This window comes from Athene noctua, chromosome 18 (genome assembly GCF_965140245.1).
Source record: "Athene noctua chromosome 18, bAthNoc1.hap1.1, whole genome shotgun sequence".
Classification (NCBI taxonomy): domain Eukaryota; kingdom Metazoa; phylum Chordata; class Aves; order Strigiformes; family Strigidae; genus Athene; species Athene noctua.
The window spans coordinates 11,248,391-11,276,262 of NC_134054.1; the positions used below are offsets into that span (position 1 = coordinate 11,248,391).

At 37.7% G+C, this 27,872-nt stretch overlaps 1 protein-coding gene across 3 annotated transcripts in view; it reads right to left on the bottom strand.

The window, feature by feature from the left end:
* Window positions 1-27,872, bottom strand: part of PRKCA (protein kinase C alpha) — a 156,888-nt gene that overhangs the window by 40,519 nt on the left and 88,497 nt on the right. For all 3 annotated transcript variants that reach the window (XM_074922291.1, XM_074922289.1, XM_074922290.1), the window contains exons 4-8: window positions 16,470-16,581; window positions 15,614-15,742; window positions 4,049-4,205; window positions 3,819-3,953; window positions 2,977-3,073 (exon numbers count right to left, since the gene is read on the bottom strand). In XM_074922291.1, the coding sequence (XP_074778392.1) occupies window positions 2,977-3,073; window positions 3,819-3,953; window positions 4,049-4,205; window positions 15,614-15,742; window positions 16,470-16,581 (630 nt within the window). The remainder of the gene's footprint in view (window positions 1-2,976; window positions 3,074-3,818; window positions 3,954-4,048; window positions 4,206-15,613; window positions 15,743-16,469; window positions 16,582-27,872) is intronic.

Genomic DNA, 27,872 nt, shown 5'->3' on the forward strand with positions numbered 1-27,872 from the left:
ATTTAAATGGGAGGTAGCTCCTAAGTGCTCTTGGATGTTCTACTAAGCACATTTCTAAACTTTAGTCACAAAGTGAGTTTTAAGAACGTCATAGACTTTTTTTTTTTTTTTTTTTTTAAGACCAGGAACTGCTTTCAGAAATTTCACATCTACCAGTTCTCTGATCTTTTATAACCTGAAAATATTCTTATTCTTTCTCAATGTTACGGAATTAAATTCTCATCCTAAAGTTTCTCTATTATTGGATAGCTTAGGTTTCTATATAGCCCTTTTCTCTGAAGACCATCATTATTCATTTTAAGTATTTGATATTAGTAATGCAATATTTTTGTAGAAATTGTAATTTTGTACTCAAAATTAAATCAGTGTAGCTTGGATATCAATCACACTGTCATATATCAAAAAGTAGACCAAGCACCACAAATGTAGACTTGATTAGCAAGCACTCTGAAGTGACTGTTTTCTATAAACTGATAAATGACAAGATAGACCACTGTGACCTCTTGGTCTATCTATATTTTTAATCTTCCTGACAAATACACTCCCCTAGTAAAATGGCAGTCAGGCTCTGCAATCTTCTTCCTGTAAGGTTTCAAAGCCGATTTCAGAAGAGTAGAAATATTTATTTAGATGATGACATTAAATCATAAATAGCAGCATATTTCTCGGTGCTAGCTCCTTGTTCCTTAGTATAGGGTACCTAAAATAAAATGACTATGTAAGCCAAGATATAAATGATAAGAAAAGTAACGTAAAAGATGATCAGAGTCAGCACCGCTTCTGTGCCATACCAGAATAGCTAATAAGTGAAATACCACCGTTCAGACATCTGTGCTGTTAATTTTTATAAGCTATCACAGTAATTCCCTCGAAACCAAGTAAGAACATTACTTGGAGGGTACCGCTTCCCTCTGTTCCTTCCTTCTCACAGTGGTAAATTCTGAGGGAGAGTAAGAGGCTGAACCTAAATCCTTTGACCATGTAATATGGCATTGTACTAGCCTTGGTCTAGTTATAATTACACGTTTTGTTTGGCTACCAATATTCCCATATATCATCACTACGTTTTAAAACTGTTCATTATGCAACTCTGTAAATGATATTCCTGGGGACGCTGTGTTCACTGAAAACCTATTCCCTTACCTTGATTAATTCAGACCACTAAAATAGCATCACCCAGGCTACCTCCAGAACAGGGAAAGCCTCATACACGGTGCTGAAGCTGAACTAATTAGACTTAGAGACAGACTAATTATTAGTGAAGCAGAGCTGACCCTATGTAAAGCTGTTGTTTCTGGGACCCAGTCCAGTAGCTTTACATGATGCAACCTCTTAGGATTTCTACTCCACTTCATTGGAGGACACAGATAAACCCTGACTGTTCATTCTGAAACCAGTGTATTTACAGGAGGCTTAAGAAAAAAAACCTAAGAGACTGCAAATTCAATATGCAAACATACTGCATGTAATAACTGATGTTTTTAAACAGAAATTTTAGTGACTTTGTGCTGTCTCTGTCCTGAGGAAAAAAACCAGGTAGATTTCAGTATCTATACCACCACCATATACGTATCCACCCAATTCCTGACTCTGTTTGTTGCACAGAGACATGTAAGGGGTGAAAAGAATTACTTTTGAAGCTATTCTTTCTAGGGAGGATAAAAAGTAAATATGATTTTGAATAGAAAATGACCTAGTGCAGCAAAATAAAATCACACTGGTCAGATCACAATTGTAAAGAAAGGAAAATGGAATGGAGATTCAAATACTTCTCAAATGTATAACAAAAAAATCATAGTTCATGCTGCAGACAAAATTATGGTAGCTGATCCAAATGTGTTCAGAAGAAATTGATGCACCTTTTCTTTTTCTTTCTTGAAAGTTGAACATGTGCCGTTTTTCCTCACTTTCTTGGGTTAACCCATCTTTTATAATAACAATGTAGAATTCTGCCTGATGGTGAACATAAAAAATTGCCATTTCAGGTTGAAAGGAACAGGCTTGTTTGTTTATGCACAATAGGTACATTAATTACTTTTTGGATAAACAGCCAGACTAAAGTTGTAAACGTTCAACCAGAAAAAAAGAAAACAATACTGTAGAGATTGAAATATTTCAAATTCAATATTGTGGATGGCAGCTGGAAAGAGCAGTCAAGTCAGATGAGCTGAATCCAGTACAGCCACCAGCGAAACACCTCCCTCCCCAGACCATCCCTGTCCTGTTGCTGGGTTTAATGGCCAGCAAGTATTTGCTGTAATATCAGCTGTGGCTGTCAGAAGAGACAGAGATGCTGGCTAAGGCTGTTCAGTAAGACAACTCCTTTGCACGGCACGGCGAGACCATGCTTGTGACTACCAACCACTCCAGTGTGCAACTCAGAGGCAGGAAGACTGCAGTAAGTATCACTTTTCTTCAGTATTTCTTTCCTGCATGTAACCAGCAATACCTCTTAACCTTAAAAACTCCCAAACCCACGTTAAAAATACCAGAATTTCAGACGACAACCTTTTACAAGGATTTTGAGGCTCCAAGTAATCAGTAATTAACACCGTAAATATTTTTTTTAAAAAAAAAGCATTTAGTGTGAAACATTCTAAGTATTAAAATACTGTTGTTTCTGAGAATTTCAACTGTCAAATAATGTAGATACTAGTGATGATGGCTGGTAGATTTTGCAGCAAGTATTAAAAGACATTTAAATTATTACATATACTTGATATAAAACATTTTAAAGTATCAACGTATAAGTGTCCTAACAGAGGAGCTGAACTGTCAGAAAAATGATACCACTACTGAATTAAACACTTTGGTCCAATCTTCAAGAAACCCAAAGGCACATACTGCTGTCACAGGCAACAGAAATAGTAGCACTCTTAGTCTATATATTTTAACAGGATTTTTTTTTTTTGGGGGGGTAATAAAGTGAAAAATACCTGCAATAAACAGTCACACCCATTTGTGTTTAATCCTCACCTCAAACTTCTGCCGGAGCTCTGCATTTCCATCTTCATCAGCATCTGGAATTGGAACATTATAATATTCACCTTCTTCCTGATTCAGCAGCTTGTACCTGCGGAACATTTGAGAAAAAAAATGGTGACCTTACAGTTTTATTCCTGTTAGATTTAAAATCCGATTTAGTTCCTTGTGTGTGGTTTGTATCCATGTCACAGGTATGTAAAGAAGTGCTTTCAAAGATCTAAAGCAAACTCAGAAACAGAATATATTTAACCTAAAATTAGATCTTTAATCCCAAACTATCTGCCAAGGCAGTTCAATGGACATGGAAATTCTTCCCACCCATCCTGTGGTATGATGGAAAACCTCAACCCCGAAGAACCTTGTCTCCAGTGCTCCCATAGCCCTAAACAGTTATCTCTGATGAAAATGTACTTTTTCAGAAGATGAGTTCTACCCCTAGCCTGGTAGGTAGTAAGATGGCATTTTATAAAATCACTTCCCGTGTACTTTGAATTTGCGGAGCTATATATAACATGATACACTTAGTAATGAATAGATCATATTTGAGATAAAAATAAAATTCCTATCACAAGACTATGTACACAGAATTGAGTTTGCAGCAGCTCCTGGCTCCAGCACAAGTTTCATGAACACCACAAAAGAAAAGCATGCCTTTTATTATTCTCTTTTGTGATATATAGTTTATGTTTCCTAGGTTTAGTTACATTTGCAGTGAATTTATAGCCTCAGATACAGTAAAAAGCTCCAAAAAAAAGGCAGATTATATTGAAGAAAAAGACTGGTTTAAAACTTTTCGATGTAATCTTTTCTTCTCTCTTTTCAGAAACTCTTACCATCCGCTGGCTGGCATTTTCATAAGCTCTGACACCCCAAATGAAAGAGATCCCATGAAATCATTTCTGGTTGTTCGATCCCAGTCCCAGACCTCTACGGATAGCCGTCGATCTTTGTCTGTAGGTTTTAATTTACTAAAAAGGAGAGAAATAGAGGAGTTTTCAATACAGCACTGAAATAAATGATCCAATCCATACAAAGATACGACATTAAAAGGTGTCAAACTTACAATGTGAATGACTCATTCCAGTCTGGGTTCAGAGTTGAACGGATGGTTTTTGTTTTTTGTTTACTTTCATTCTTAGGATCTGGAATGAGCTTCAGTTTAACATAAGGATCTGAAAGTCCGTTTGGATCCATGGGAATTAGGTTTTTTGCTTCTCGCACTGCCAATATAAAACACAGCTAATTTGTAAAGGATTACAAATCACCATTAAGAAAGCAATAACACGTCAGACCAGAGTTATTGAAACATGTTAAGAAATAAACCAAATAAGACGTGAAAACCACTTGTCAGACTTGACAGGGAAGAAACTACTTGTAAAGTAAGTTTGCACTTAGTGATATTTATAAGAACAGCAGAGAGAAATGCCAGGAGAGAAGAGCAATTCACAACTGACATGCAGCTTCTAGGCAGCAGTTTTCCTGCAATGGAACGATTAAATGTCCAAATCCATCACTATACGTTTCTAAGTGTGTAGCAATTCTTTGTGCTTTTATTTTCTCATCAGTTTTAGGTTATAAAAGTACAGGACTACCAGCCAAATACTAAAATAGGTTATTTGATACAATCCCTCACTGGATATTATCTAACGCTAAACCTCCCTTGGATTCATGGTCATTAGTTGTCAGATGGAATCGCTGTAAGCATTATGTCATGACAGCAACCAAAGTAAAAGCACAGACGAGTTTAACTTCAGCTGCACAAAAATGTTAATGCAGCTTCTACTTTTACAACGCCAAAAGAAAGCAAAAAGTGAGTTAACGTATCTCACGTTGCTACTGATGCCCAAGGAGAGAAAACAGTCAGCAATCTGCACAGGGCGCCACTCCCGCAAGGGCACATCCCTACGTGGAACGGGCAGCGGTGGGGTACGCAGGCATTTACTGGGGGCTCGGCTGCCTTCAGCTTTCAGTCTGGCTGGAGTTACTGCAGCAGCTGTGGGGTTGTTAAGCCACTCAGAAGCCACTGCAGCAGAGTGGAGTATTCCAATGGATGAGCACAGACAGCACTTCCCTCCCTCTTGTAGCAGAACCAGCGTAACGTCTGAGTAACATATACATAAGGTTTTATCCCGTGTTAACAGCATTCAGCCATCAGGTTCTGCTGAACCTCAGGAGAAGAGGTGAATTTTCCTCGTGTGGTGAAACCCCATCCCACCCAAACTGGTCGTGCTGCGATGAACTGCAGTGATCGAGTTGGGATGGGGAATTTAGAGCTCAAAATCTACTGGGAGCAGTAATCCTCTGGGCTTGTTTTGGACAGAAAATTGCTTTCATTTGGGAATTCCTGTGTGAGATTCTTAGTTTAAGATTAGAATTGTTCCTGGAAGCAAAACTGCAAGAAGCTTTGAGGGTGACATAGTTCCTAGGGTATGAAGGAAGGCCAGCATTTAAGAGTGAGTCACTAGAGATATTATCCCAGCTTGACAGTACTCTCAGCTACTGCTTTCACAGTGTCAGCATCAGAAGGGCTTTTTAATTTATCTACCTAACTGAAGAAACCTGAAAGGAAATTTCAGAAAGATCAACCCTTAAGTCACCTACTATTCCTTGATGGAAAACATTTCCTATAAAAATTTGAACTTTAGAGTCACTTAAGAGCTCAATCAGAGCTAATGCAAAAAAAAAAAAAAATTTAAAAATTCAACAACAGATAGTTTGCTCAAGGCGCTCTCTTCCGTTCCCCCCATGTTTAAATTGCATTTTCATATTACAAACAAAAATTATAGACCTTCCCAGGATTTCCACCTGTTATTTTCCAGCATGGAGGCTGAATAGCATCCAAACAACACAGGTATTTTATAACGTGTTGTTTACTCACATTATTTACAGAATAAGAAGAGGACAGGTTTTGGGCAACAGTCTAATGATGTGTAAACCAGCTGAAGTACATCTTCAAAACGTCCTTGGTTCCCCCTTTAGATATAAAGGCAGGGCTGTGGTGGATTGACAACGGTGCACTGCTGCTTCCCCAAGACAGAAAGAGATGGACAGTGGCTGTACAGTACAGGACAGACACTCCTGTGCTTTAATTCAGGCCATTGAAATGACGGACCACGGTGTCTGCACTATCCCCGTTGTAACATCGCAATGCAGGGGATTTACAAATCCACGTAACGGTTCCGTTGCATTCCCTGTGCACCAGATGTAATCACTGGTTGATGTAACTAGCTCGAGGCTGACATTTTCCTTTTACACGATGGTGGGTTAGTCTCATAATGACTGCATTCTTCCAAATGACATAACTGCTAAGAAGTGCTTTAGTGCAAATCTACTATTTAGCTGTTGTGTCATCTGATTCAAGCTGTAGAGGGAAAATTTTTTGGGGAAAAAAACCAGCCACCGCCACAGAAAACACATAATTTTGAACAGTTTGACCTGCTCTGTTTATTTATAATGACAGAGTAACAGGCGTGGTAGAACAAGTTGGAAGAGAGAAATACCAGATATAACAGGTACCTTATATCCAAAATAGCTGTAGAAAGAAGGTAGAGCACAGAAATGCAAGCTACTTATTTGGAACACACTAGTTTATTTGTCAGGATAACTCTCATGCAGAACAGAAACCCTAATGTAAATTAATTACTGAAATTAGATCATGCCTGGAAAGGAAACACATTAACTTGAACCCACAGTTGATACTGATTAAGTTACGTTTCTTAAATTTGTGTTTTTTAAAATGAGAGACAGAAAATGCTTATGGGGTAAAATTTTAGAATAAAAATGCAATTCTATTCACTGACTATATTACTCAAATAATTGTACCAGAAAAAATAGACTGTGTTTTAAAAAGAACAGAACAGAAACAAGCATCTGTCTAGCAGAGCATTTCATCTGTAGTCTTCCACAATCCCTGTATAAAGCTGACAAGGCTTTGCAATCAGGGAAATGATAGCTTTCACTCCAGAGAAACTGTCTCCATTCTCATTTACTCCAAGTTTGCCCTTTGAGGGTCTCCTCACCCAGTGGTCAGCTGGAAAACTACTTCTGTTTCCAACCCATGAAAAAAAACCCTCACCAGATATTAAAATTCAGCACACTGAAAGTGATTTTCAATACTTCTGGGGAATAACATCAAGATTAAATAACTTTCGTAAAATATTTACAATCCCAAAGGGACTAAGAACCCTACAGTGAGTGAAGGATGAAGTGACAGCCTTCAATGCAAACTGCTCTCTCTCTTATCTTATATTTGGTTTTATTTGGGGTTGGGTTTGGGTTTTTTTGTCTTCTTGTGCATGGCAATTACGACCGCACTGCTAGGCTTGGCACATGAGTTATTATTTCAAAACCCCCTTTTTGATTTTTATTTCTATGCTGTAGTTTGGTGTGAGGAGCAGGACTCTCTACAGCTTCCCAGAAATACGCACTAGGAAGTTTTTCACTACAATTCCTTGAACAAAACACCTTAATTTTAAGATGGGGTCTTCAGACTAATCCTTTATGTTTAAATTCTACCTGGAGATGCTCAGTGTGACATTTTGAAAAATCGGCTGGGTGGATGCTGAGCCATTCTCCGAGGCTCAGCTCTGGAGGGCTCCCTGGAGAAAGTCATCACCGATTAGCCTTGATACCTGCTGCTGAGCCTAGAGAACAACACTGACAGCAGGAGGACATGGCAGCATGTGTAACACTAATTCTTTCTTTTGCAGCAAACACAGAAAAAGAAAAAAAGCCCTCTAAATACAAAAAGAAAAAGAGAAGCTCAAAGATGAATTGGAAAGGGAAGATGCAACATATACTAAATACAGGCTGCCAAATAAGTCATTACCTCACTCCTTGTTTTAAGATATCTGGCCCATTTGTACTGTTGTCTGAATAATTAGTACCCTTAGACATCTTTTTTTTTTTTTTTTTTTCCAACTGACGTAGCACTTTGTTTCTTGAGGAAACAGCGTGATGATACTTGTGCTAAATAGTGCTTATAAAGAATTATCATCTAAGTGGTCCATCTCTTTAAGGGCACCCTATTTTTAACAAGGCAGGTCAGGTTTCTGTAAGAGAGCTGACAGGAAGAAGAGATTTTCCCTCCCCACCAAAGACACTATCTCTTGCATGTGGTTGAAACAGAAAAAGATAAATTTAAAATAACGCCAAGAAAATCAATTAAATCACTGTGGCTGAATTCTGCTATAGCAGTAATGATAGCAAGCAATCTCATATTGCTTTATAATTATTAGTTAATTAAACTCAACATTGCAACAGAGCCGTTACTCTAATTTATAGATGGTTGAAGTAAGATACAGTTTAACATCACTTGGAGAGTAACTTGGGAGTAGTAGAATACTACTTGCCAGTCTTCTGTCGGAAGTATTAAGCACAATAACAATATCTGTACTGAGCAAAGTAGCTGGTACAAGCTAAATTTCCTAACATTTTGTCCAGATTAGAGTCTTAATGGGGACTGAGAAAGCACACAGAGGAAAAGACAGTGAAGAGAAGTATATATTGATGTTGCTAACAAATCCAGTCCTGCCTGTGTTTTCCTTCTAAAAACCAGCAATAGTTGTCAACTTGCCATAGGGAAAAAGTGTGCCATCTTCCTCCTCATCATTAAGAGTTCATAAATGTTTATTCAGCAGAAAATGTAAACTAATTGATGACTGTCCCATGGTTGTTCTGTTATGTGCTACTTATAGTCCAGCAGTATCCATCCAGAAGCCATGCCTAAACGCCCACTTTTCCAGGAATAGTATAAAGACATAAGCAAATACCGAGCTGGTTCTTAGGTATATTCATACTTTAAATAAATATCTAAATAAGACAGAGTGGGCTGGCAGAGAACAACTGACATTTAACGTAAAGAGAAGAAACCCAGACAGAATTTCGAGGAATTCAGAGAGTGGATGACAAAAGCAGGACTTTTTCCATGAGGTCATATAGGTCAAAAGTTGCAAGGCAGATGTGGTTATAGATTTATAACTTCTTGTGACACAAGCAAACAAATTTAGTCATGGGAATGAGTAAATAAATTTTTCTGTCCGTGTAACAAAGCTGAATTATTAGCAGCATGAGTTCACTCAGTTCCTTTTCAAGTGAGTCAGAGCTACCTTTTTCCTGAATTCCCAAATGCTGATAATAAAACAGTTTACTAATCACAGCAACCATTTCTTGCCAGTCTTTTACTCCCTACAGGCAACTTAGCCGAGCAGAAATCTCTCAACTGCGTGCGAATAGCTGCTTTTAAAAGACGCTTCAAGTCTCAAATGGTCTCGTCTGGCAAGCTATCTAGCAAAATGAAAGGGAAGGGAGACCGTTGTTAGCTCCAATACATTGTAAAGTTTCTGTCTTCCCACAATAAAGCATTAGTAAATGTTTCCAGAATTCTCATTACTTCCTGAAGAAGATTCTGGTACAGATCCCAGAGACCTGCCCAATTTACAGATGACTTAGGTGAGTGACAGAGGATCTTTGTATTCACAGCCAAGGAACTTTCTCCCCAGTACCTTACTGCATTCCCCTTAACCACAGTTTAAAAGATTTACCTGTTACTGAAAATAGTATTTCTTCCAATTTCTGTACTTGTACTCTGTATGCAAAATCCAAAGGTGCTCAGCTTTCATGAAAAATTTCTTAGAAGGTTTTATTAAAACCATCACTGAATTCTTGCTTTCTGGACCTGGTTGCGACTCACATGTACAACTGGCTCCAAAATAAATCCTGCATTTCAGACAATTTCCAATTTCTATACGGTTTTCAGCCACTAAAGGAGCTTTCTGATATGAGACTTTTCTCTGCTCCAAAACTACTACCCTGCCCAGCAAAAATTTTTTTTAATATCCCTTCTGAGACCAGTTTATTTATTACACCCTGTTTCCTGAATCCTGAAAGATGGCAACATAATGTTTGTAGACTACTGGAACGCCTGTACTTCACAGGTGATTTACACACAAGAAATAGATGATTAATTTCCTTCCTAGAACAAGAAGAAAAATGAAGCGATGTTGCACGATACTTCATGACTCTATTTATTAAGATATTCCCTCCTACTAACAAAAAAAAAATCTACCATCATCTTTAATGCTACTTAAGAACTACTTGTGCCTGCAATAGATTCTCTGATTTCAATTTCAAGTGGATATCTCATAGGAGCAACTGTATTTTACTTGTATAATAAGATTACCTTTATAAAAATAATAATAATAATAATAATAATAATAATAATAATAATAATAATAATAATAAATGTACTGCTGGGTAGGACAGCTACTTAATAAAACACAAGTCTTAACACAAGATGTGCCAAGTAATCTGAAAACGGATTCAGACTATTAAATTTCTAATTCTTATCTGTTTATATTCTTACATAAATATATAGCACTTTAGTTACATTTTTTAATTTGCATTCAGATGGCCGTTTACGAAAAACTAATGTTTCTTTTAAATACTATGAATTGCTCATTTCTTCATGGTAAATTTAACTTAATGAATGAAATTGGGAGTATTCAGTTGCTACCAGGGTTGGCGTTTGTTAAAGCCACAGCTCTTTCTGCAAAGAATGCAGCAACCCTGCAGATTCTGGGAATGTCAGAAAAGAGGGAAGAGAAGATATCGTGAGATAAAACATGCAATTCACATTCTTCAAGACATTAAAAATGCCTCCCACATGCAAGTAATGATTTGGGATCACTTTATAGGCATTTGGTACTAAAAGCTGGTCAAATAGCCAGAACATTCATGTATGTTCCCTTTTAAAATCAGTTACAGAATAAATTAATACTAACAGAGACAGACACTAATATTGACCTAAACAATCATAAATATAATTGTGAAAAGTGTGTGAGGTGGGGTCTTTTAAGGAAACAATTTTATGAGAATATAGAAACGTGCCAGAATTCTCCCGTTTGTCTCTCAAGCTTGTTTGGGCAGAGGCTCTTAACCCAGCTGTCCACAGCAAGCCCTGAGACAAGACATCAACATGCAGCGCCTTAGGTGGCTCAGCATTTACGCATTCATAAATAATTTGAAAAATATACAGTGGGGAGTGCAGAACTCCTAGGGAGATTATTGTTGGAGAGCCTGTTATGTGCTCCCAACCTCTGCAGAGATCACTGCTAGGTTTCCTCTTCTTTTAAATAACAGAAGCATCACTGAAGAATAAAACCAGATTTTCTGTACTCTTTCAGCTAAGAAAAATATGCTTAAAAAAACCCTGAAAACTCTGGGCTGTGTATATATATATTTTAATAACATTTATGTAACAGCAGGGTGCATTAGCTGACAGCGAGTCACTAACACCCTGCCTCTAAATTGGTGCCTGTGTCGGGAGGGCAGTTCCTTATTGTCAGCTGCTGTCAAATCCAACTCCCAGCAGCTGATAGGTCACAGTTTAGGATCCCAGTAATGTGGCAGCTTTTTCTATGTCAGTGCACCAGATGGGGTTATTTTCTCACAAAAGTTATTGTTTACTCACTATAAAAATAATTCAAAAATAAAATTAAAAAATTCAAAGCTGTGATTCAACCACCTACAAACTCGCTCAGAAGAGCCCCGAATTATAAGATGGGTCAACAAGTAAATGTAAGAGTGATAAAACTTTTAACGCACATCAGGAGGAAGAAAATTCAGTGCAAATAGCATGGATTACGAATAGCAAACACTCTTTACTATGCCTAAAACCCAACCCCCTAAGCCAGTCTAACCTATGAAAGGGTCACGGATTCAGTGATTTCAGAAAAAAGCAATTCAGGACAGTCCCTATAAAAAGAAAACTACCAACATGATTTACTGCAAGTGTAATAAATTATTAATACACAATACAACTTTCAAGCTAGGAGCTATAAACCAAACCACTGATATTTAATAATTGCAACACAAACGAGCACTGAATGTGGCATATTGACTCGCACTGGGAAGATGGCAAGGTTTTGGCAAAGCATACCAACACAAAATTCCTACTTATTTGTGAAAAAGTATTGCAGAGTCTCCAGCATCCACACTAAAAAAAAAATGTATGTCCACCTTTAAGCAACCCGGATTGAAGATCTGACCTAATAAACTGAAATTAGGCATGTTTACACAGAGGACTGAATCGTTCCCACCATTAGTTCAATTCAAAACCTGCCAAAGCACTTAGATATTTTAGATAATCTGACTGAACCACTGGCCAATCCATCTGCCAGGACTCTGCCTTGCCTTTCCTACTATTCACTGGGAAAAAAAAACCCCAGCACTATTTACAATGTTTTATCAGGAAAATTCTTAATAAGTGAGCATATACTGTGGCCTTTTTTTGAAAACAAAACCCACCACAAAACCCTCAAAGCAATCACGCAGACGTAAAGACAAATTGCAACGTGCTGAACAGCATCTCCCAAACGACCATATCTTGCACGCGTGCTGCATCCCCCATTGGCCTTCCCGGCTGGAACCACGGCGGTTGAGTTGCCCATCGAAGGTATTTGCAAGATGCCAACCGGAGTGGCATGTCTGCATTTAGCAGCACAAATGTTCTGCATGCAATCAAGGCTGACTACAAAAGAATCAGCAGGAACTAATTAACAACCAAAACAGGATGCAGAGCAGAGATATTAAGGAATTCAGCTGAAGGAGTTCAACACCTACAGAGTAATTCCTTTGAAAAAGATTCAGGCAAAGGCTCAAACCAAGCAGCCAATCATTGATTATTTTTCCTGCTGTTCCTAAACCTCCTGGACATTTAATTCACCTCCTTTCCCAAAACTAAAAGCAGTGGTATCATGCTTGGTAGCTCTGGGAGCTGTACAGTCTCACAAAGGTTTTGTCAATAAATATTTTAGAAGCAATACCATACTGGGAGAAGAGGAGTTTGAAATTTTTTCCTAGCAATATGTCCTTGAACTACCTGACAATTGCTAATTTATTTCTCAGTTAAAGATGCACAAAGGTATCTGAAACTCAGCCTGGGCTTAGTCTGTATAGCAATTTTTTATTAAAGAAAAAAACAAAGCAGCTTACTTTCAAGGCAACTATCATTTTTATTGAAAGAAATTTTTTGAAAGCTTGGAAATGCTGACAAGCCTCAACCAAAACAACCTAATAGCACCATACTTGTTATATACATAACAAGGTTATAGTAAACATTTTTCTTGTCCAGAAACCTACTTAATTGTGGGGTGGAAATGTTTTGTTTACAAACACAAAAGTAACAGCATTTGCCAAGTACTCACATGAAAAAGAGCTTAGGAAGAAAATCTCCAAAGTATCTGTAACAATTTTACCATATTCATACCTCAGACAGGACCTTTTCAAATTCAAAAATTGTGAACTAAAAGAATACCTGTTTGTATTATTGTTTTATGGTATAAAACAACACACATTATAGCCTTGGTACCACAAAGACTTGTGCCAAATGTCTTTGTCCCTAAAAGGATTATAAACCTGCTGAATCATCAGAAAAATAAGCACGTTATTTGTCAAATTATGTGCATTATGGCAGAAAGTTTAAGCCATATTTAACAACGTTGCTGCAAAGTGACCTAGAATAATGCAAATATTAAATTTTGTCACTTGGATGATTTTCAAATTAGTTCTCTCTCAGGGTACAATTACTTTTAGAACCTGCATCACCATCTCTGCAATGCCTCGCTACTTAGTGAAACCACCTTTCTGCTAATGACAGCCCCTTGGACAGGTTTACCCCTGCTACAGTGACAGGGAGCTATTTGAAAAGTTAAGCTACGATTAAGTATCACTTAGGATATCACGCTTCTCCTTTTCAACGTGTTTTACACGGTTTGACAGGTGAATATGGAGGAATTTGGATTTAGAGAGAGCAAAGCCATCAATGAACACAGTGCCAGGAGGGAAGTTTGCTGGTTCTCTAAGTTGTGAAAATTCAGCATGATGGGCTGATTTCCTTTATCTTGGCTACTAGGGGTATGGCTTCTACTGAGGTTCGTTCCCCAAAGAAGTGCAGAGGTAGAAGGAACATCCTTTTTGGTGTATAATAGGCTCTAGCTTTTAACTGAGCAGTGCTGAAGCAATACACAACACTCAAGCCCACAGGTTGCCAACAACTGCATCAAGAAACAAAGGCAGAAGTTGAGACACTCTAAGACACCTTCTGCTTTGTCCTGCTGTAATTTTGCCCTTGAATTTAATTCCATTCTGCAACATCAAACAGGCAACGATAAAAGCACTGTATGTACCCTGTTCTTGTTTTACAGTGTGGATATTGAGTTCAGTTTCTTGCAGTACCAAGATTTATCAGTGTACCTCTAATGTGATGTATTAAGATTTGTTGACTTTAAGTTTTCTTCACCGAAGAGGCAGTGTTGGTCACCTGTGACGACACACTAACCAGTGCACTCTCCTGAGGTAAAAGCTGTTGTTAATTTGTGTTTTATGAGCATTTTCTACCCCATTTCCTATGTTATATCAAACTTATTTTTGTTCTATACAGCACATATTTTCTTAAAGTTTTGAGCCATAAAAATTTGGGACTTTCTTCTAGAATTTAATTTATTTTACTTTGGTTCTAGTTACTACAGCACATATTTTCTTAAAGTTTTGAGCTATAAAAAATTGGGACTTTCTTCTAGAATTCAATTTATTTTACAGACTTGACCCTACCTATAAAAAATAGCACGAACAAAATTTTCTGTTATTCCTTCCCTTATTTCACCCCTGTCCATCTTAATTCCTGCCCCGTGCTTTCCCTTTGAGTAAAGACACTACAATCTGATTGGAAAAGAACACTTTTTGCATATTTGTGTCCAATTGAAAGGAAAAATCAACAATAAAGCTCACTACCGACCTTACACTTCAGATATCAGTTACACTACTCATGAGCTGACCCCAGCTAAAACAGAAAGCACACACAGAACCAACGTAACACGCTCTAAATGCAAATTCTCATGCAGATCCTGGGTGATAAACTCCACTCTCTGATGCGGCACAAGGAAGTTCTGCTGGAGTTAAACAACCTATTACATGTCTACTTTGCAGGACAAAACAGTCCTTCAACTTGAAAAAACTTTTTTTCAGGCTTGGAAGGGGCCGTTGGGTGTGTGTGGGTGTGTGCACAACCAGAGCTTACTCATAAATCCTGGGAGAAACACTCCCAGTGAAATGAACTGCCACGCTTTCCTTCCTCTCCATCTTGGTAACCTTAACCTTACAGAATGTGATAATTTATTTTTTCATTTTATAACTCACTGAGAGTAGTATTTGGGATGGAATCCAAGCTGCCTTTGTTTATTAAATACTCTGAAATGCAGGAAACAACTCCTCAGCCGATGGAAGCTTAGAGTATTTCTTGTGTTCTGAAGATGATGACTAACTCCCCAAAGAGCTAGCTATCCTACTGGGCTGCTTTCTACATGAAAAATTGACATTACAGTGATTTTCTAATAAATATTCCTGAGGTTTTTAAAGCTATCCCCACAGCTTTCATTTTTCTATTTATTTTTATGAACACCAGTTCATAGAGTTTCTTGATTCAAGGACGCGTTGAACGAAAGCCTCACGCTTCTGAAGGGAAACACTCTGTCACTGGCTTTAACACACAAAAATTTGAGCAAGGTACATAAACCCTCGGTGTATATTAAAAATTTATAAAACCTGCAAAATTCCAAAATCAGTTGTTTACCTGTTACTTCCAGTTTGTCACCAGTGACTTCAGCTTTCAGATAAATCCTTCCTCTTTTCTCTGTGTGATCCATACCACAGAGGCTTGGGACGTTTATTACACATTGCTTATGAACATTCATATCACAGGCTGTGAATATAAAAATGGTTCAGACAGCTATGAGAAGCTAATAATATGACTATACTGCAAACACTGAGCAAAGTGAAAGTGAAGATTATAATGATTAACTGTCAGCAAGACTTTCAGATTACAGCTGCATATTTTTCAACTGGACAATACGCCTAGTTTCCATCTTATGATACATTCTGTAGACAGTGAATGAAGCACAGAATAAAATAATCTACTTCAGAAACCTAAAGATATCATTAATGAAATGCGAGAGAAAAACAAGTGAAAATGGAATAAAGACTTGCCGGGAACATGACTAAGAAAGTAGAGCATTCGTGCCAGCATTAGCAATGAAGAGAGCTAGGTTTAAATCGATTATTAGATTTTTCTAGCAAGAGACTTCCAAGACAAATGAAACACAAGCAAAATGTTGGATCTTAGCTACCAACTGAACTGAAATGTCAGTCTTCAACAGTGCATTCACCGGACCAGTACAGAAAGAGGGTTTCTCAAAACTGCCATGGCAAAGGCTCTTCAGCCACATCAATCTGAATACACCATGCTCTCAGCAACAGAGGTGATTTTCATATCATTATAGTACTGAAATATCCACTCGAAATATAACAGTACTATAAATAGCTGACATTTGAAACGGTATTTTCCACAGAAAATAAGTAAGATGCTGTTACCCAGTGTTTCCACTTACTTTCTAAAATACCCTTTGGTAACATCGAAAAAGGTCACTTACTGTCACATTTCATCCCTTGGTGCAGAAGCCCATAAAGCAGTGACCCACAATGGTCACAAAAGGTCGGGCTCCCATATGTGTGGATCTTAAATTTGTGCTTGCTTCTGGGATCCTGAAGGAAAAAAGAGAAAGAGATTCTCAAGTCATCGAAAAATAAGATTGACACACTTTTAAGAAATTACTTCAAAAACTCAAAACTTCCAGCTCTGCGACTTATGCTACAGAAAAATATCTTCCAGCATGGGGTTTATTCATGACCCTTATAGTGGTACCTACATTGGTGCAGGTATATTGGCCTCAGTTCCTGATTTTCCTTTGCTTTGGTGTTGTAGGAAAGAGTATGTCAGCTCAGAGAACACAGCCTTGTTCCTGTGATTCACCTACACTAAAACTTCCATTTACTGACTGCGCATATACATAAAGTACAATGATGGCATTCAGAGAGTGCCATATACTGTCTGCTTGTTTACAGCGTGTTATCGTCACCATTCCAAAATGGTGACACAAAATATAGCAGGAGAGGAGGAAAGTAACTGTTAAGGGGCCAATCTGAAATACAGTCAATGACTGTAAAATCGGGATCTTAAAGATGGGATCATCTTGAAATGTTGCAAATTTATAACCTGTATTATTGCAAATGAAAGTGAACAATTTCTAACTTGGCATGTAGTAAATATTTTACAGACTTCTATTCCCATCTGATTCTCAAACAGAGGAACTTACAGGGAGGGCATTTTAAGGCCACCAGCAGCTTGGAAATGGTTTCTAATTTAAGACAAGTGAAAGGGAATACACGCAAATCACTTAAATGTATGACACATCCAAATACATTTGCTGTTTCTCTAGGGGTAGAAGTCCCCTTTGGAAAACCAAGAACATTTATATAAAAGGAAGAAATCCCCTCTTCAATACGCTCAGCCATCTCAGGCTCATTCCACACCTACATAACCACAGAACTGCCCCCACACCAGGCTCCCGCAGCCTGTTCCCAACACTCAGAGATGCGCGTTGCCAAAATAAATAGTGTGATAGCCCTACACTGTGCACATCATCTATACTTTGATATCTTTCATGATCACTTCCAGCCCCAACTGTATTTTAGTCAAAATATCACTGCACAATCTTGATCAGAAGTTGGGAAGAGCGGTAAGTCTTCTTCATTAAAAAAATACAACGGGGTTTGAAATCAATTCTTGAGAACATTCTTCACAGAAATACCATGGAAATTATGAAATGCCAAGGCTTTCATGCATTAAAACATCCTTAACAAAAACATAACTGCAAAATGAGACATCAAAATGGTCTTCTTCTGTTTAATTTTATATTATTATACCTTTATATTAAATAAGAATTATTAAATTGTCTTTAAAAAGAAACTAGGCTTTTCAACTTGCATCTGCCAATAAAAGCTTTCCAAAAAATCAAAAGCGAAGCACAGCATGTTATACAAAATGGAAAACCTCCTAATTCCTTCTTCAAAAATACAATATGCCTCTAGTATAAGTGCTTTCTCAAGAACTTAAAGAAATCTGGGAAGGTCCAGCAGTGATTATCATAAAAACATGACTATGAGAAGGCAAAATCTTACCTTCAAAATTTAATATTTTGCCATGGGTTTTTTTTGCTTTGGCAAGCCTTCCTTGTGTGAATTTTTTTTGGTGCTGATTCAAAGTTTTATGACGAATCTATAACCACTAGTTTCCACTGCACAGATAGAAATTATATAGTATCCAGGATAATGAGTAAAGAGTACAGTAAGAATTCAAACTGTGACTATTTCAATAGTTGTTTCTTATACAGCCGGAGATACGAAATGCAAATTGCTAACAACCACATTTATTTTGTAAACACAGTTAACCTAAATGGAATGACATCCAATGCTCCAGAGAACATCTGTTGCGGTATTTATTAAAGATATAGCCAGTGGGTCTTGTGGTGTGGGGTCATGGGAACGTTGCTTTACTAAAGGGTTATCTGGTGGATCGCCTCTGATGCCTTGCAAACAACTTAAAACATAATTTCAAAGCTAATTCTTCCTTAAATTGTTTTGTTTAGAAGACATAAGGGGACTTGTTGCCTTATAAATATATTCACTTAAATATTACTTTGGTAAGCACATCTGTTCCTGAGAAGGACAAAACCCCAGCTTCTGAGAATGACACTGAATAAACAGATTTTTAAAGTTGTGTTTAACATCTGACATAAGTGGTATTTATGAGTATAAAGTAATGATATAGAGGGAAAAGAGCTATGGGAAATTATTATAGTGAATGTCTACTAAATACACTGAACCTGTATATTATACTGAAATTATATAACAGACACGACCAAATAATTCCATCCCAATTGATGGCATATACATGGTAATTAACTTAAGCAGGGGTGTGTGTGGGGCTTAAAAATGTTGTGACATGTAAGGACAACTATACTGCACTCACTACAAAGCAGCAGCACATGAGCAAGGGCTCACACACTCCTGTGTCTAACTGTACGTAACCACAAAATACCAGCAGAAGCATTCTTATAAAACAATGGCATCAAACCAGTCACATGAATAAATCAATGCAGTTGGACCAAACTTTGAAGTTGGCCCTTCATGACTCAACGTATATAATTTGAATCATCATTTGCTTTCTATAATAAATGTTAGGTTTCTATCATTGTGTGAAAATGCCTAGTGTGTGCTGTTTAAAATTAACAATTCAATATGAATTAATTGTTTTAAAGAGCAGCGAGTACGTTCTGATTATTTAGTTATTATTCTGTATGCACACATGAAGTCACTTGTTCCAGACAGAGCATAAAAGAAGAGGACAAAGGAAAACAGTACCAGACTACTCCTGAAATGGAGACTTTGCATGTAGGAAATCTCTCTTTTAAAATCCCTTTAACAGAACTAGATAGAAGAACATCAAAAATACTGAAAAAGCTAGTAAATATGAGAGTACACTCTTCATCAGTATTTAATCCTATTCTCTGTTCTCTATGCATTTTTTTTTATTTTTTCTGTTATTTTGCAAGAAAGTCTGAGAGCATAGAGAGAAAGCCAAGAGATCCCCATACACCCATTAGAGATGATAAAACCTTTTTATTTGATTCCCTATATTAACACAGGCTTCTCACGCACTTAGAACTACCCTTGAATCTATAGTTTATGCTTTAATTATAAGTAACTGCATTGGTAATAATTACTACATTGCTGGTACTAATTACTTATTAACAACAACTTATTAGTTGTTAATATAGTTTAATACTTCCCAATGTTAATTATGTATTAAGTGACTATATGAATTATTGAGGAAATAGCATCGTCTTTAGCATTTATCAGCTAGAGGTAAACTACTGAGTTAGAGGTAAGCTCCTGTAAATTTTCTTCAAATATCCCCTTTTAACCAATGTAAACTTTCAATCATTCCTGAAGCATTGCTGGCAGTCATATTTCATAGTAAACACAGGGAGCCAAGCCAGGATATGACAGATGAACTGCCAAATAATAGCTGCTATTTGCAAGAGAATTGAACTTTGCACTAAACTTGGCATAGATTAATTGTGAAACTCTAAAGGGAAAACCCACTTCTGTTTCCAAAATCCATCAAAATTATGAAGGGGAAAAGTGGCAATGGGAAAGCATTTGTTAAGCAGTGATGAATGATACGCTCTATTAAAATTCATGTTATTTTCATGCTAAAAAGTGAATTCTCTGCTATTATTAAGACAATCCCCCATTTTTGTAAGTACAACTGAATGCAATATAGTATAATTGAATGGGAAAGGAAACTCTGGGCAATCGATATCACCGACATTTAAATATTTGTCTTTGAAGAACCTTTACGTTGTCAGAATTTTACCCAGCGCTCTGCAATTCGCCGTCAGTACAACAGACTGGAGTATCAGAGCCTGTAGTGACATATATGGGTGCTGCAGTCCTATAAAGATGAATTGCAACTGGGCATCTACCGCCGAAAAATCAAAATATTATTTATGAGTCTCAAAGCTGAGAGATCCTTCTTCAGAGACCAGCAGCCACAGAACCGCACTGACCAGGAGATCCGTGTTGGCCACTGACCTGCACTGCGTGGACCTATTGAAAGAAAATCAAAACCGGAGCAGAAACCTTAAAAAAATGAATAAATGAGATTGCAGAAGTGACTTGCCCAGACGGATTTGCTCTGAAGCCGGGCAGGATCCTGCCGCACTCCAGCAGAGGGAAGCAGAACAACACGGAGGCATCTCCCCAACCCCGCAGGTTTCTCCATCTGTGCGCTGCCATTGAACTACAGTTTGCCCCCCTGCAGCAGCAGTGCCACAGTCCCTGCCTTCTTTCTTTGTTTAGCACAAATGAATCCATTTCCTTTATTGAACAGCAACAGAAAGCAGCCCCCCTGCGAGAAATCATTCCATAATTTTTCGGGATCAAAGACGAGGGGGTTGTGCAATAATTGGAAGTGCACAGTTAACCAGCAGCACGTGTCAAACCGCGCGTTAACACGTTACAAACCAGCTTACGAGCATTAGATTTCTGAATTCTTTCTAAAAGCTCCCTTTTGATGATGAATTTTACTCCCCTTGACAGCAACACCGAACCGACTATAATTTTGCACGCACTAAATCATCACTTTGCTTTCAAGTATAAAATATACAAACCCACTTCATGTGAGGTTGCATTCGTGGAGGTTTTATATGCAAACCAGCATTATATTATTACTTGTTGAAGCCCTTTCATAGTATGTGACTTGATAGTATCAATAACTGTGTCACCAGAACCATGTATATAAGACCAAAACCTCTGAATCGATACCCATGTTATCTTTAATTTGGCTTCTTCTAGGTGACAGCTAGAGCTGGTGAGATTTCTGGAAGGAATCTGAATCTACACGGCAAGCAGATCAGTCAGAGCTGGAGCCTGTACTAGTCATCAAGGTGTGTGTGGAAAATGGCTGTTTCCTGTTATTAATACCAACACACGTAGGTTAACAAGGAGTTAAGCAGGATATAACCTTTTTTTTTTTTTTTTTTAAACTGCCTATGGTTGGTGGATGGGTTTTTTTCCAGATCTGAACTGCTATTTTTGTGATCCTTAAGAACCAGAAAATGCAAAAATGCGAGTGTAGAAATATTTTCGGAGAAATGGAAAATTATATTTTCCATTCCAAAAATAACTTAAAGGAGCCCTGCAGCAGATGACCCGTAAGGTCCTAAGGTTGTATCAGGGCCTACAAAAAGAATAATTTTGCTTAAATAAATGCAGATGTATCCAGTTTTCCATTTTCTACCTCCATGACAGAACCACAGTAATGTTCTTCATCACCAACCAAACACTTACAAATACATTTATATACTAGTTTAAAAGTGTAAAGGAAAATTAAGCTTAAAACATCCCAGATTATTTCACTTAGATAAAAGAAAAATGTAATTCCTGAATGTCAGTGGCATAAATTGTGGCATGAATTTCTATCAAAAACAGAAGGGGAGACAATATATTAAATATAAGCAAAACAATACAGAAATTGTTGTGAGAGATCATCATTCCCCTTTAGTGATAGAAAACCCCCGGAAGACTGGCAGGTTTGTTTTCCTCACATTAATACACAACCTTTAAACATTTCCTATTGCAATAGAAACACTGAATCCTACATCTTCCTTTGTCCCCCTCCAAATGTCTCTAAAGCATGGATCAGAAGGAACGCTGCTCTAACAGATCAATGAAACCACGGCAATTTGTACCGCATAGATTTTACTTAAAACAGCTTTAACTTCCCCAAGTGAATACCAAGTTAATAAAACATATTTAAGAAGAACCTAGCATGTTTTCGTCTGTGCGGAGCCAAATCCCACATTTATCCCACGCTGTCCTCAGGCAAACTTCTACTTAATTTACGAAAAGTTTTGTTGTTTTCAGTGAAGTCCAATAAAAGATGAGACTTTTACTGCCTGAAGAATCAAAAATATCACAGAAGGGCTGAGGCTGGCAGGGACCTCTGGAGATCACCGAGCCCATCCCCTGGCTCACAGCAGGGCCAACTACAGGTCGGTTGGGTTTTGCAGTGGTTCATGGGGTTACTCCTCTCCAACTACAAGACTGTAGAGCTCCAAATCCACCTGCCCAGCACCCAATAAAAAAAATCTTCCACAGGTTGACATATAGCTACTAAGAGTGCCTTCCTGCCATGCAGAAGGAATGACATAACCACGCTTTCTTAGTTGGTAAGCAATTATACACTGACTCTTTCCAGGAATCCTACCTCCAGGCAGAATTTGGAGTTGCACTGTTTGCAGTGGCTCTAAGGAATAGCTCAGAGAACGCATTAATTCCACGGACATCTGCAGGATGGGAAACCACGTGCACACCTTACATACTAGTAGGTGTTAAAAGCATAAACAGTGTTGTATTCAACTCTGCAGTAACAAAGGCAGTTGTGGGATAAAAGAACAAAGACTAAGCAAAAATACAGGTAATATAACCTATGTAAATTAGGCTTTAAGACTGTACAACAAGGATGCAATGGAAAAGAGAAGAGGCAGGCTCTTTTCAGGATGGATTTCGGAGATAACAGAGGTAAGCAGAGCCCTGAGCTTGTGCACACACAGGGCAGAGCGCTGTGCAAACACCGCTGTGCTGCTCGCAGACCCACGCAAGCAGATTTGAAAGCAGCTGCAGTACGGCAAGTTCAAAACAGCCAATTCATCTGTGGGTTCAAGGCTTGGAATTACATTCAGAAACGAAGACTGATTCTCAAATGCTTTAGAAGAAAAGTCTTTCATGATAATAAATGACACCCCAGCCAAAAAATAACAACAAAAATCTCTTTTCCCATCGCTGTTAGTAAGACCACTTGTGTTCTTTATTGCTCTGAAGAGAATGCACAAACAGAAAAAAAAAAATTAATTAATACTGACAATTATGAATCAACTGTCTCCTTCTCGATACTTGTATAGATGAGGACAACTTGACCACAGTTCAAAAATGATTCAAAGGCAGATTTTTCAGTCCCCTCCTGGAATTCACACTAAATTATTATTTTTAATTAAAAGAAACAGGTGGTCATTGAATCAACTGATTTTGATTGCTGCCTTTTTTCATGTCCTTCTTGTATACAATAGCACTGATTGAGTTGGCAAATGGAGAAAGAAGATGTGCATGACTGTACTCACAGGGATTTGTAATTTCTTAATTACTATAAAGACAGTTAAATTCAGAAGGGACTTGGTGTTTACCGGCTATTTTTTCTTCATTCTTTTTTAATGAAGAAACTGCAGTATAATTACAGAAAGTGCATAAACAAAAGATCCTGTCGGAAACTGATTCATGACTAGGAAGAAATGGAGCAAGACTTCGTTTCACATACAACTCAACCTAATGTTACAGCGTATAAATAATTTCAATAAAGATGGAATCCAGGGATCTGGATTCAAAAGGAGTACTAGAAAGTCAGAGGCACAGCTGTATATGCTTTGCTTAAAAAACTAATTTATTATTTAGTCAATTTAGTTGTTGAACATACACACTTTTCAACACGGAGTATTCTTTACACCTTGAATACATTTTACAACATTTAGATTAACATTGATCAGATGGAAGGAGTAAATTTAAACAAATTCCCACTGTATAAAAGGGTTTTGCTGCTTCCTGATAGGTACGATATGCCAAAATGTCCAATATTCCAAGTTCTAATGTCGTTTCTGTGCTTTAACAATGGAACTGAAATGTGGCGAGGAGTAATGCATCATTACCAGGATAAAAGACTTAACACCAATACGTAATGTGGGACATCAGGTTGCACGACAGTTCTTTTATTTGAATATATATTGTGTACAATAACTTCTCAAAAATGTAATTATTGGTCAACTTGCTCATGCTAGAGATGATATGACTTAAATTTTTTTCCCCCATTATCCTCAGCTGGAGCTCACACTACCCTTCCTTCCTTCACTTAAACAGAAGATGAAATGAGATAAAGGCTGAAAACGATCCTCACCTGAAATGCCTCGTTTCTCTGTAAAAGCAGCGACCCCAAGTGCAGAGGTATCAGGTCAAACGATTCGACATCTGTCATAGCTTGAACGCTACTCATACAGGAAAGTGGTACACATTTATCCGAGAATACAGGGGAAAATGGGAATGACTCCAGCCCCCCTTTCAGAAGCTGTGAGCTGAGTTCATTGCTAGCCTGTTAAGACTTAAGAAAGCATCTCTGTGACCCCAAACTTATTGACTCCTTACGACAACAAAAATGAAACAAACTCAAGGTTTTATTTGTGAAGTCAAACCTGCCCTCAGTTCTGTCTAACGTGGTTTGAATGGAGATCTCTACAACTATTAAGTGATAGATTTGAGCACATAAAGTGAGTTGATTTGCCAAAAAATCTCGAAGTAGCAGCGGACTATGAATGTAGCTAATGAATGCAGCTTGCTAAGCTACTGTTCTTGCCTCTGAGCTACTTCAGTGTGCGAGGCCCTGAATAATAACTGGTTTACATTTCCCACTCCTCCTCACATTGAAGAACTTCATTTTCCCCTCTAAAATGGTGAATGCTACCAGAAGAACCCACCCATTTATAAACGCACACCTTACACGTTCTCACTAAACCCTTACCCGCTTATTTACACAGCACACTGTCTCCTTCCCACCTCCCACAGCAGCATCTGGATACTCAGTACACTTCCAAGTTAAAGACATTTGTGTGTCTGGATGTATTGCTACCACACGGGAAGATGTAATATCCATATACATCAACATATGGTTCAAAGTCTAATGCTAACCCCAGTAACAGCTAGTACAGAACAGCCAGTTCTGTGCAGTACAGTACAGATTTGTTTGTAACAGTACAGATTTGTTTGTGGAAACCAAGTACTGCAGGAGGGTGTTTCCTGAACACTGAGAAAAGGAAATCCAAAGAGAAGTTTGTCTGTCCCTGGGTATTACCCGCCCTAGAGCTCTGCATGTTTCTTTTACCTTTTCTTCAGGTTAAGCACTGGCATGTAAATTTTTTTTGGACAAGCTTCATTGGAATCTTGCATTAATGTTTCCACAGCAGAGTTTTAAAAACTGTACACTGATCTTCCTGAAAAAAGAGAGGAGGATTCTGGCTTCCTGGAGAAAGGGATCTAAGAGGGATTGTTCAGGAAAATCAGACCAGGCAGGGAAAAATTACAACCAGCTCAGGTTTTTTAGAGATGGCAGGCATGTGTCATTTTAAAAGGTTTCTCCTCTAAATACTTTGTCCTTACTTTTAATACTAAGTAGTTTAAAGAAGGCTGTTTTGATCATCAGGGAGGGTATTCACACCATTAACTTTAGGCCTCCTTACAGTAAAAGATTCCTCTCTTGTGTGCTCTCAGTCATCCTTTGGAAAAGCCTTCTGTATTCTCTACTGAGTTTAGAAAATATTTAATTTAAATGCTAAGTTCTACCAGTCCCTTTCACCACAGACCTGCAAATCACAAATACCGAAAGCAATTCACACACAAAACACTGCCACCCAGGACTCTATGGAATATCACTCCAGAAAAGAGGGCAGGACGAAGCTCAACAGCTGTGGAAAGGCACACATAGGAGTAAAATCAGAGTTGCAAAGAAGTTGCAGAGCTGCAAAGTTGCAAGCATGACAAGTGCCACCGTGCAAGAACTTTGTATTTGTCATCACTTTATCCAGTTCCTTACGTCACAGCTCAATAGCTCATTGAAATGCAAGGCCAACAGCATACTTGTATTCCTGTAATTTGTAAAGAAAGATTTTATATTAGTTTTTCTAAGCTACATTTTTAAAAAAATCATATACGTGCTACTATATGCATTTAAATAAATCTTCTGTCCATCACAAAATTGCATCTATTTATTTTGGTATAATGGCAAAACTGTGCTGACTGCACACAAAATCAGAAACTGCGATTTTTGAAAAGTCTGGGATGGTTTTGGTTCAAAATCATTCAGAATCTCACGACTCAGCAGCTTCCTCTTACAAGAACTTGTGGGGTGTCCTACCGCTCTTCATCTGACAAATTTTATTAGAGACAGACACGAATTTGAAACACCCGAGTAAATGATCTTCAAACTTGCTCACTGAATAATTCATTTTTGCCTGATATTTTATACATTGGTTAACCACCAAAAAAAAAAAAAAAAAAAGGCAGGAAGGAGGGTAAAACATGCATAATTTAAACATACCATCTCATTTTTATTCTTCATCTCAGCTCTGTCTTTTCAGACGCATGGAAGTTAGTACCTATAAAGTAGGCAGACATTTCACACCATGGGCAGAATTTTGTTCTCCAGAGGCAAAAATCCCGTGGAACGATTGTAAATACAAATTCCATTAATGATTGAAGGATTTGATTCAAACATATTTATCTCAAAATCTACATCTCAACGTGAAAAACGCTGCTTTCAAGAAATCATAGCCAGAACCGTATTATGGTATATACTAAGGTACAGAGTCCTTGACTGTTTTATTACATTGTATAACCACTGAAATACTATTTATTTATGCCTTGAACAGATGTTTTTCCATATGTCTAAATAACCCTTCTTCAGAAAAGTAATTCAAGCACATTAAATTTTGCAGACCAAGGAATATAGGAACATTAGACTCATTAGTATTTACAGAGCATTTGGTATCTTTTCTATAGCAAAGTCAATATCTTCTCTTTTTGAAAAAGTCACTGATCCTACTCCTCCAAATAAAGTAAAAAATCCTATAAATAGGCAGCTAAGATTGAACATGCAAGATGCTCTGACAATAGCTTTTGTACCCAAATCCTGACCTTACAATGGCAGAGATCACAGCCAAGCTGTCTGATCCATCACATTTTTTTTCCCACAGCAGTGTGGCAGTTGCTATTTATTAGTTGATTAAAAATTCAGAAAACAATACTGAAACTTGAAGAAAAAGTTAATGGTGCAAAACAAACCCCTGAAAGAATGACAGGCTTTCAGCCATGGCCTCCCGATTCTCCAACATTTGGCAGCGTTACCTGTGCCTTAAAACCAAAACTCAATGCTACTGTTTGGGGAGAAAAGTGCTTCATTGTGACCACAGTTTGAGAGCACACTTCAATTAAAAACAAGAACTGACACAAATCTTCTGTCCTTTGGGCAGAATGTGATCCTTCTGAGGTTTGCTAATCAAAAATCTGAACACAATAAGGACTGTTGTAATCACATTAAAAGAAGGGCGAGCTCCAGTGCTTGAAGCCCTGAAAGGAGGATTTTCCTCCTGGCTGCCATCTCCATCAAGGCTGAATGAGTCTCCACTGCTTTACAGCAACAGGAAAAGTCCTTACAGCATTTAGCAATGAATAATAATACAATCTATAAATATTTAATATCTGGCAATTAACTCTGCACTGTTCAAAGAACAAAAAAAAAAAAAAGGGAAATACAGAAAAGCCTCAGCAAACCGTTT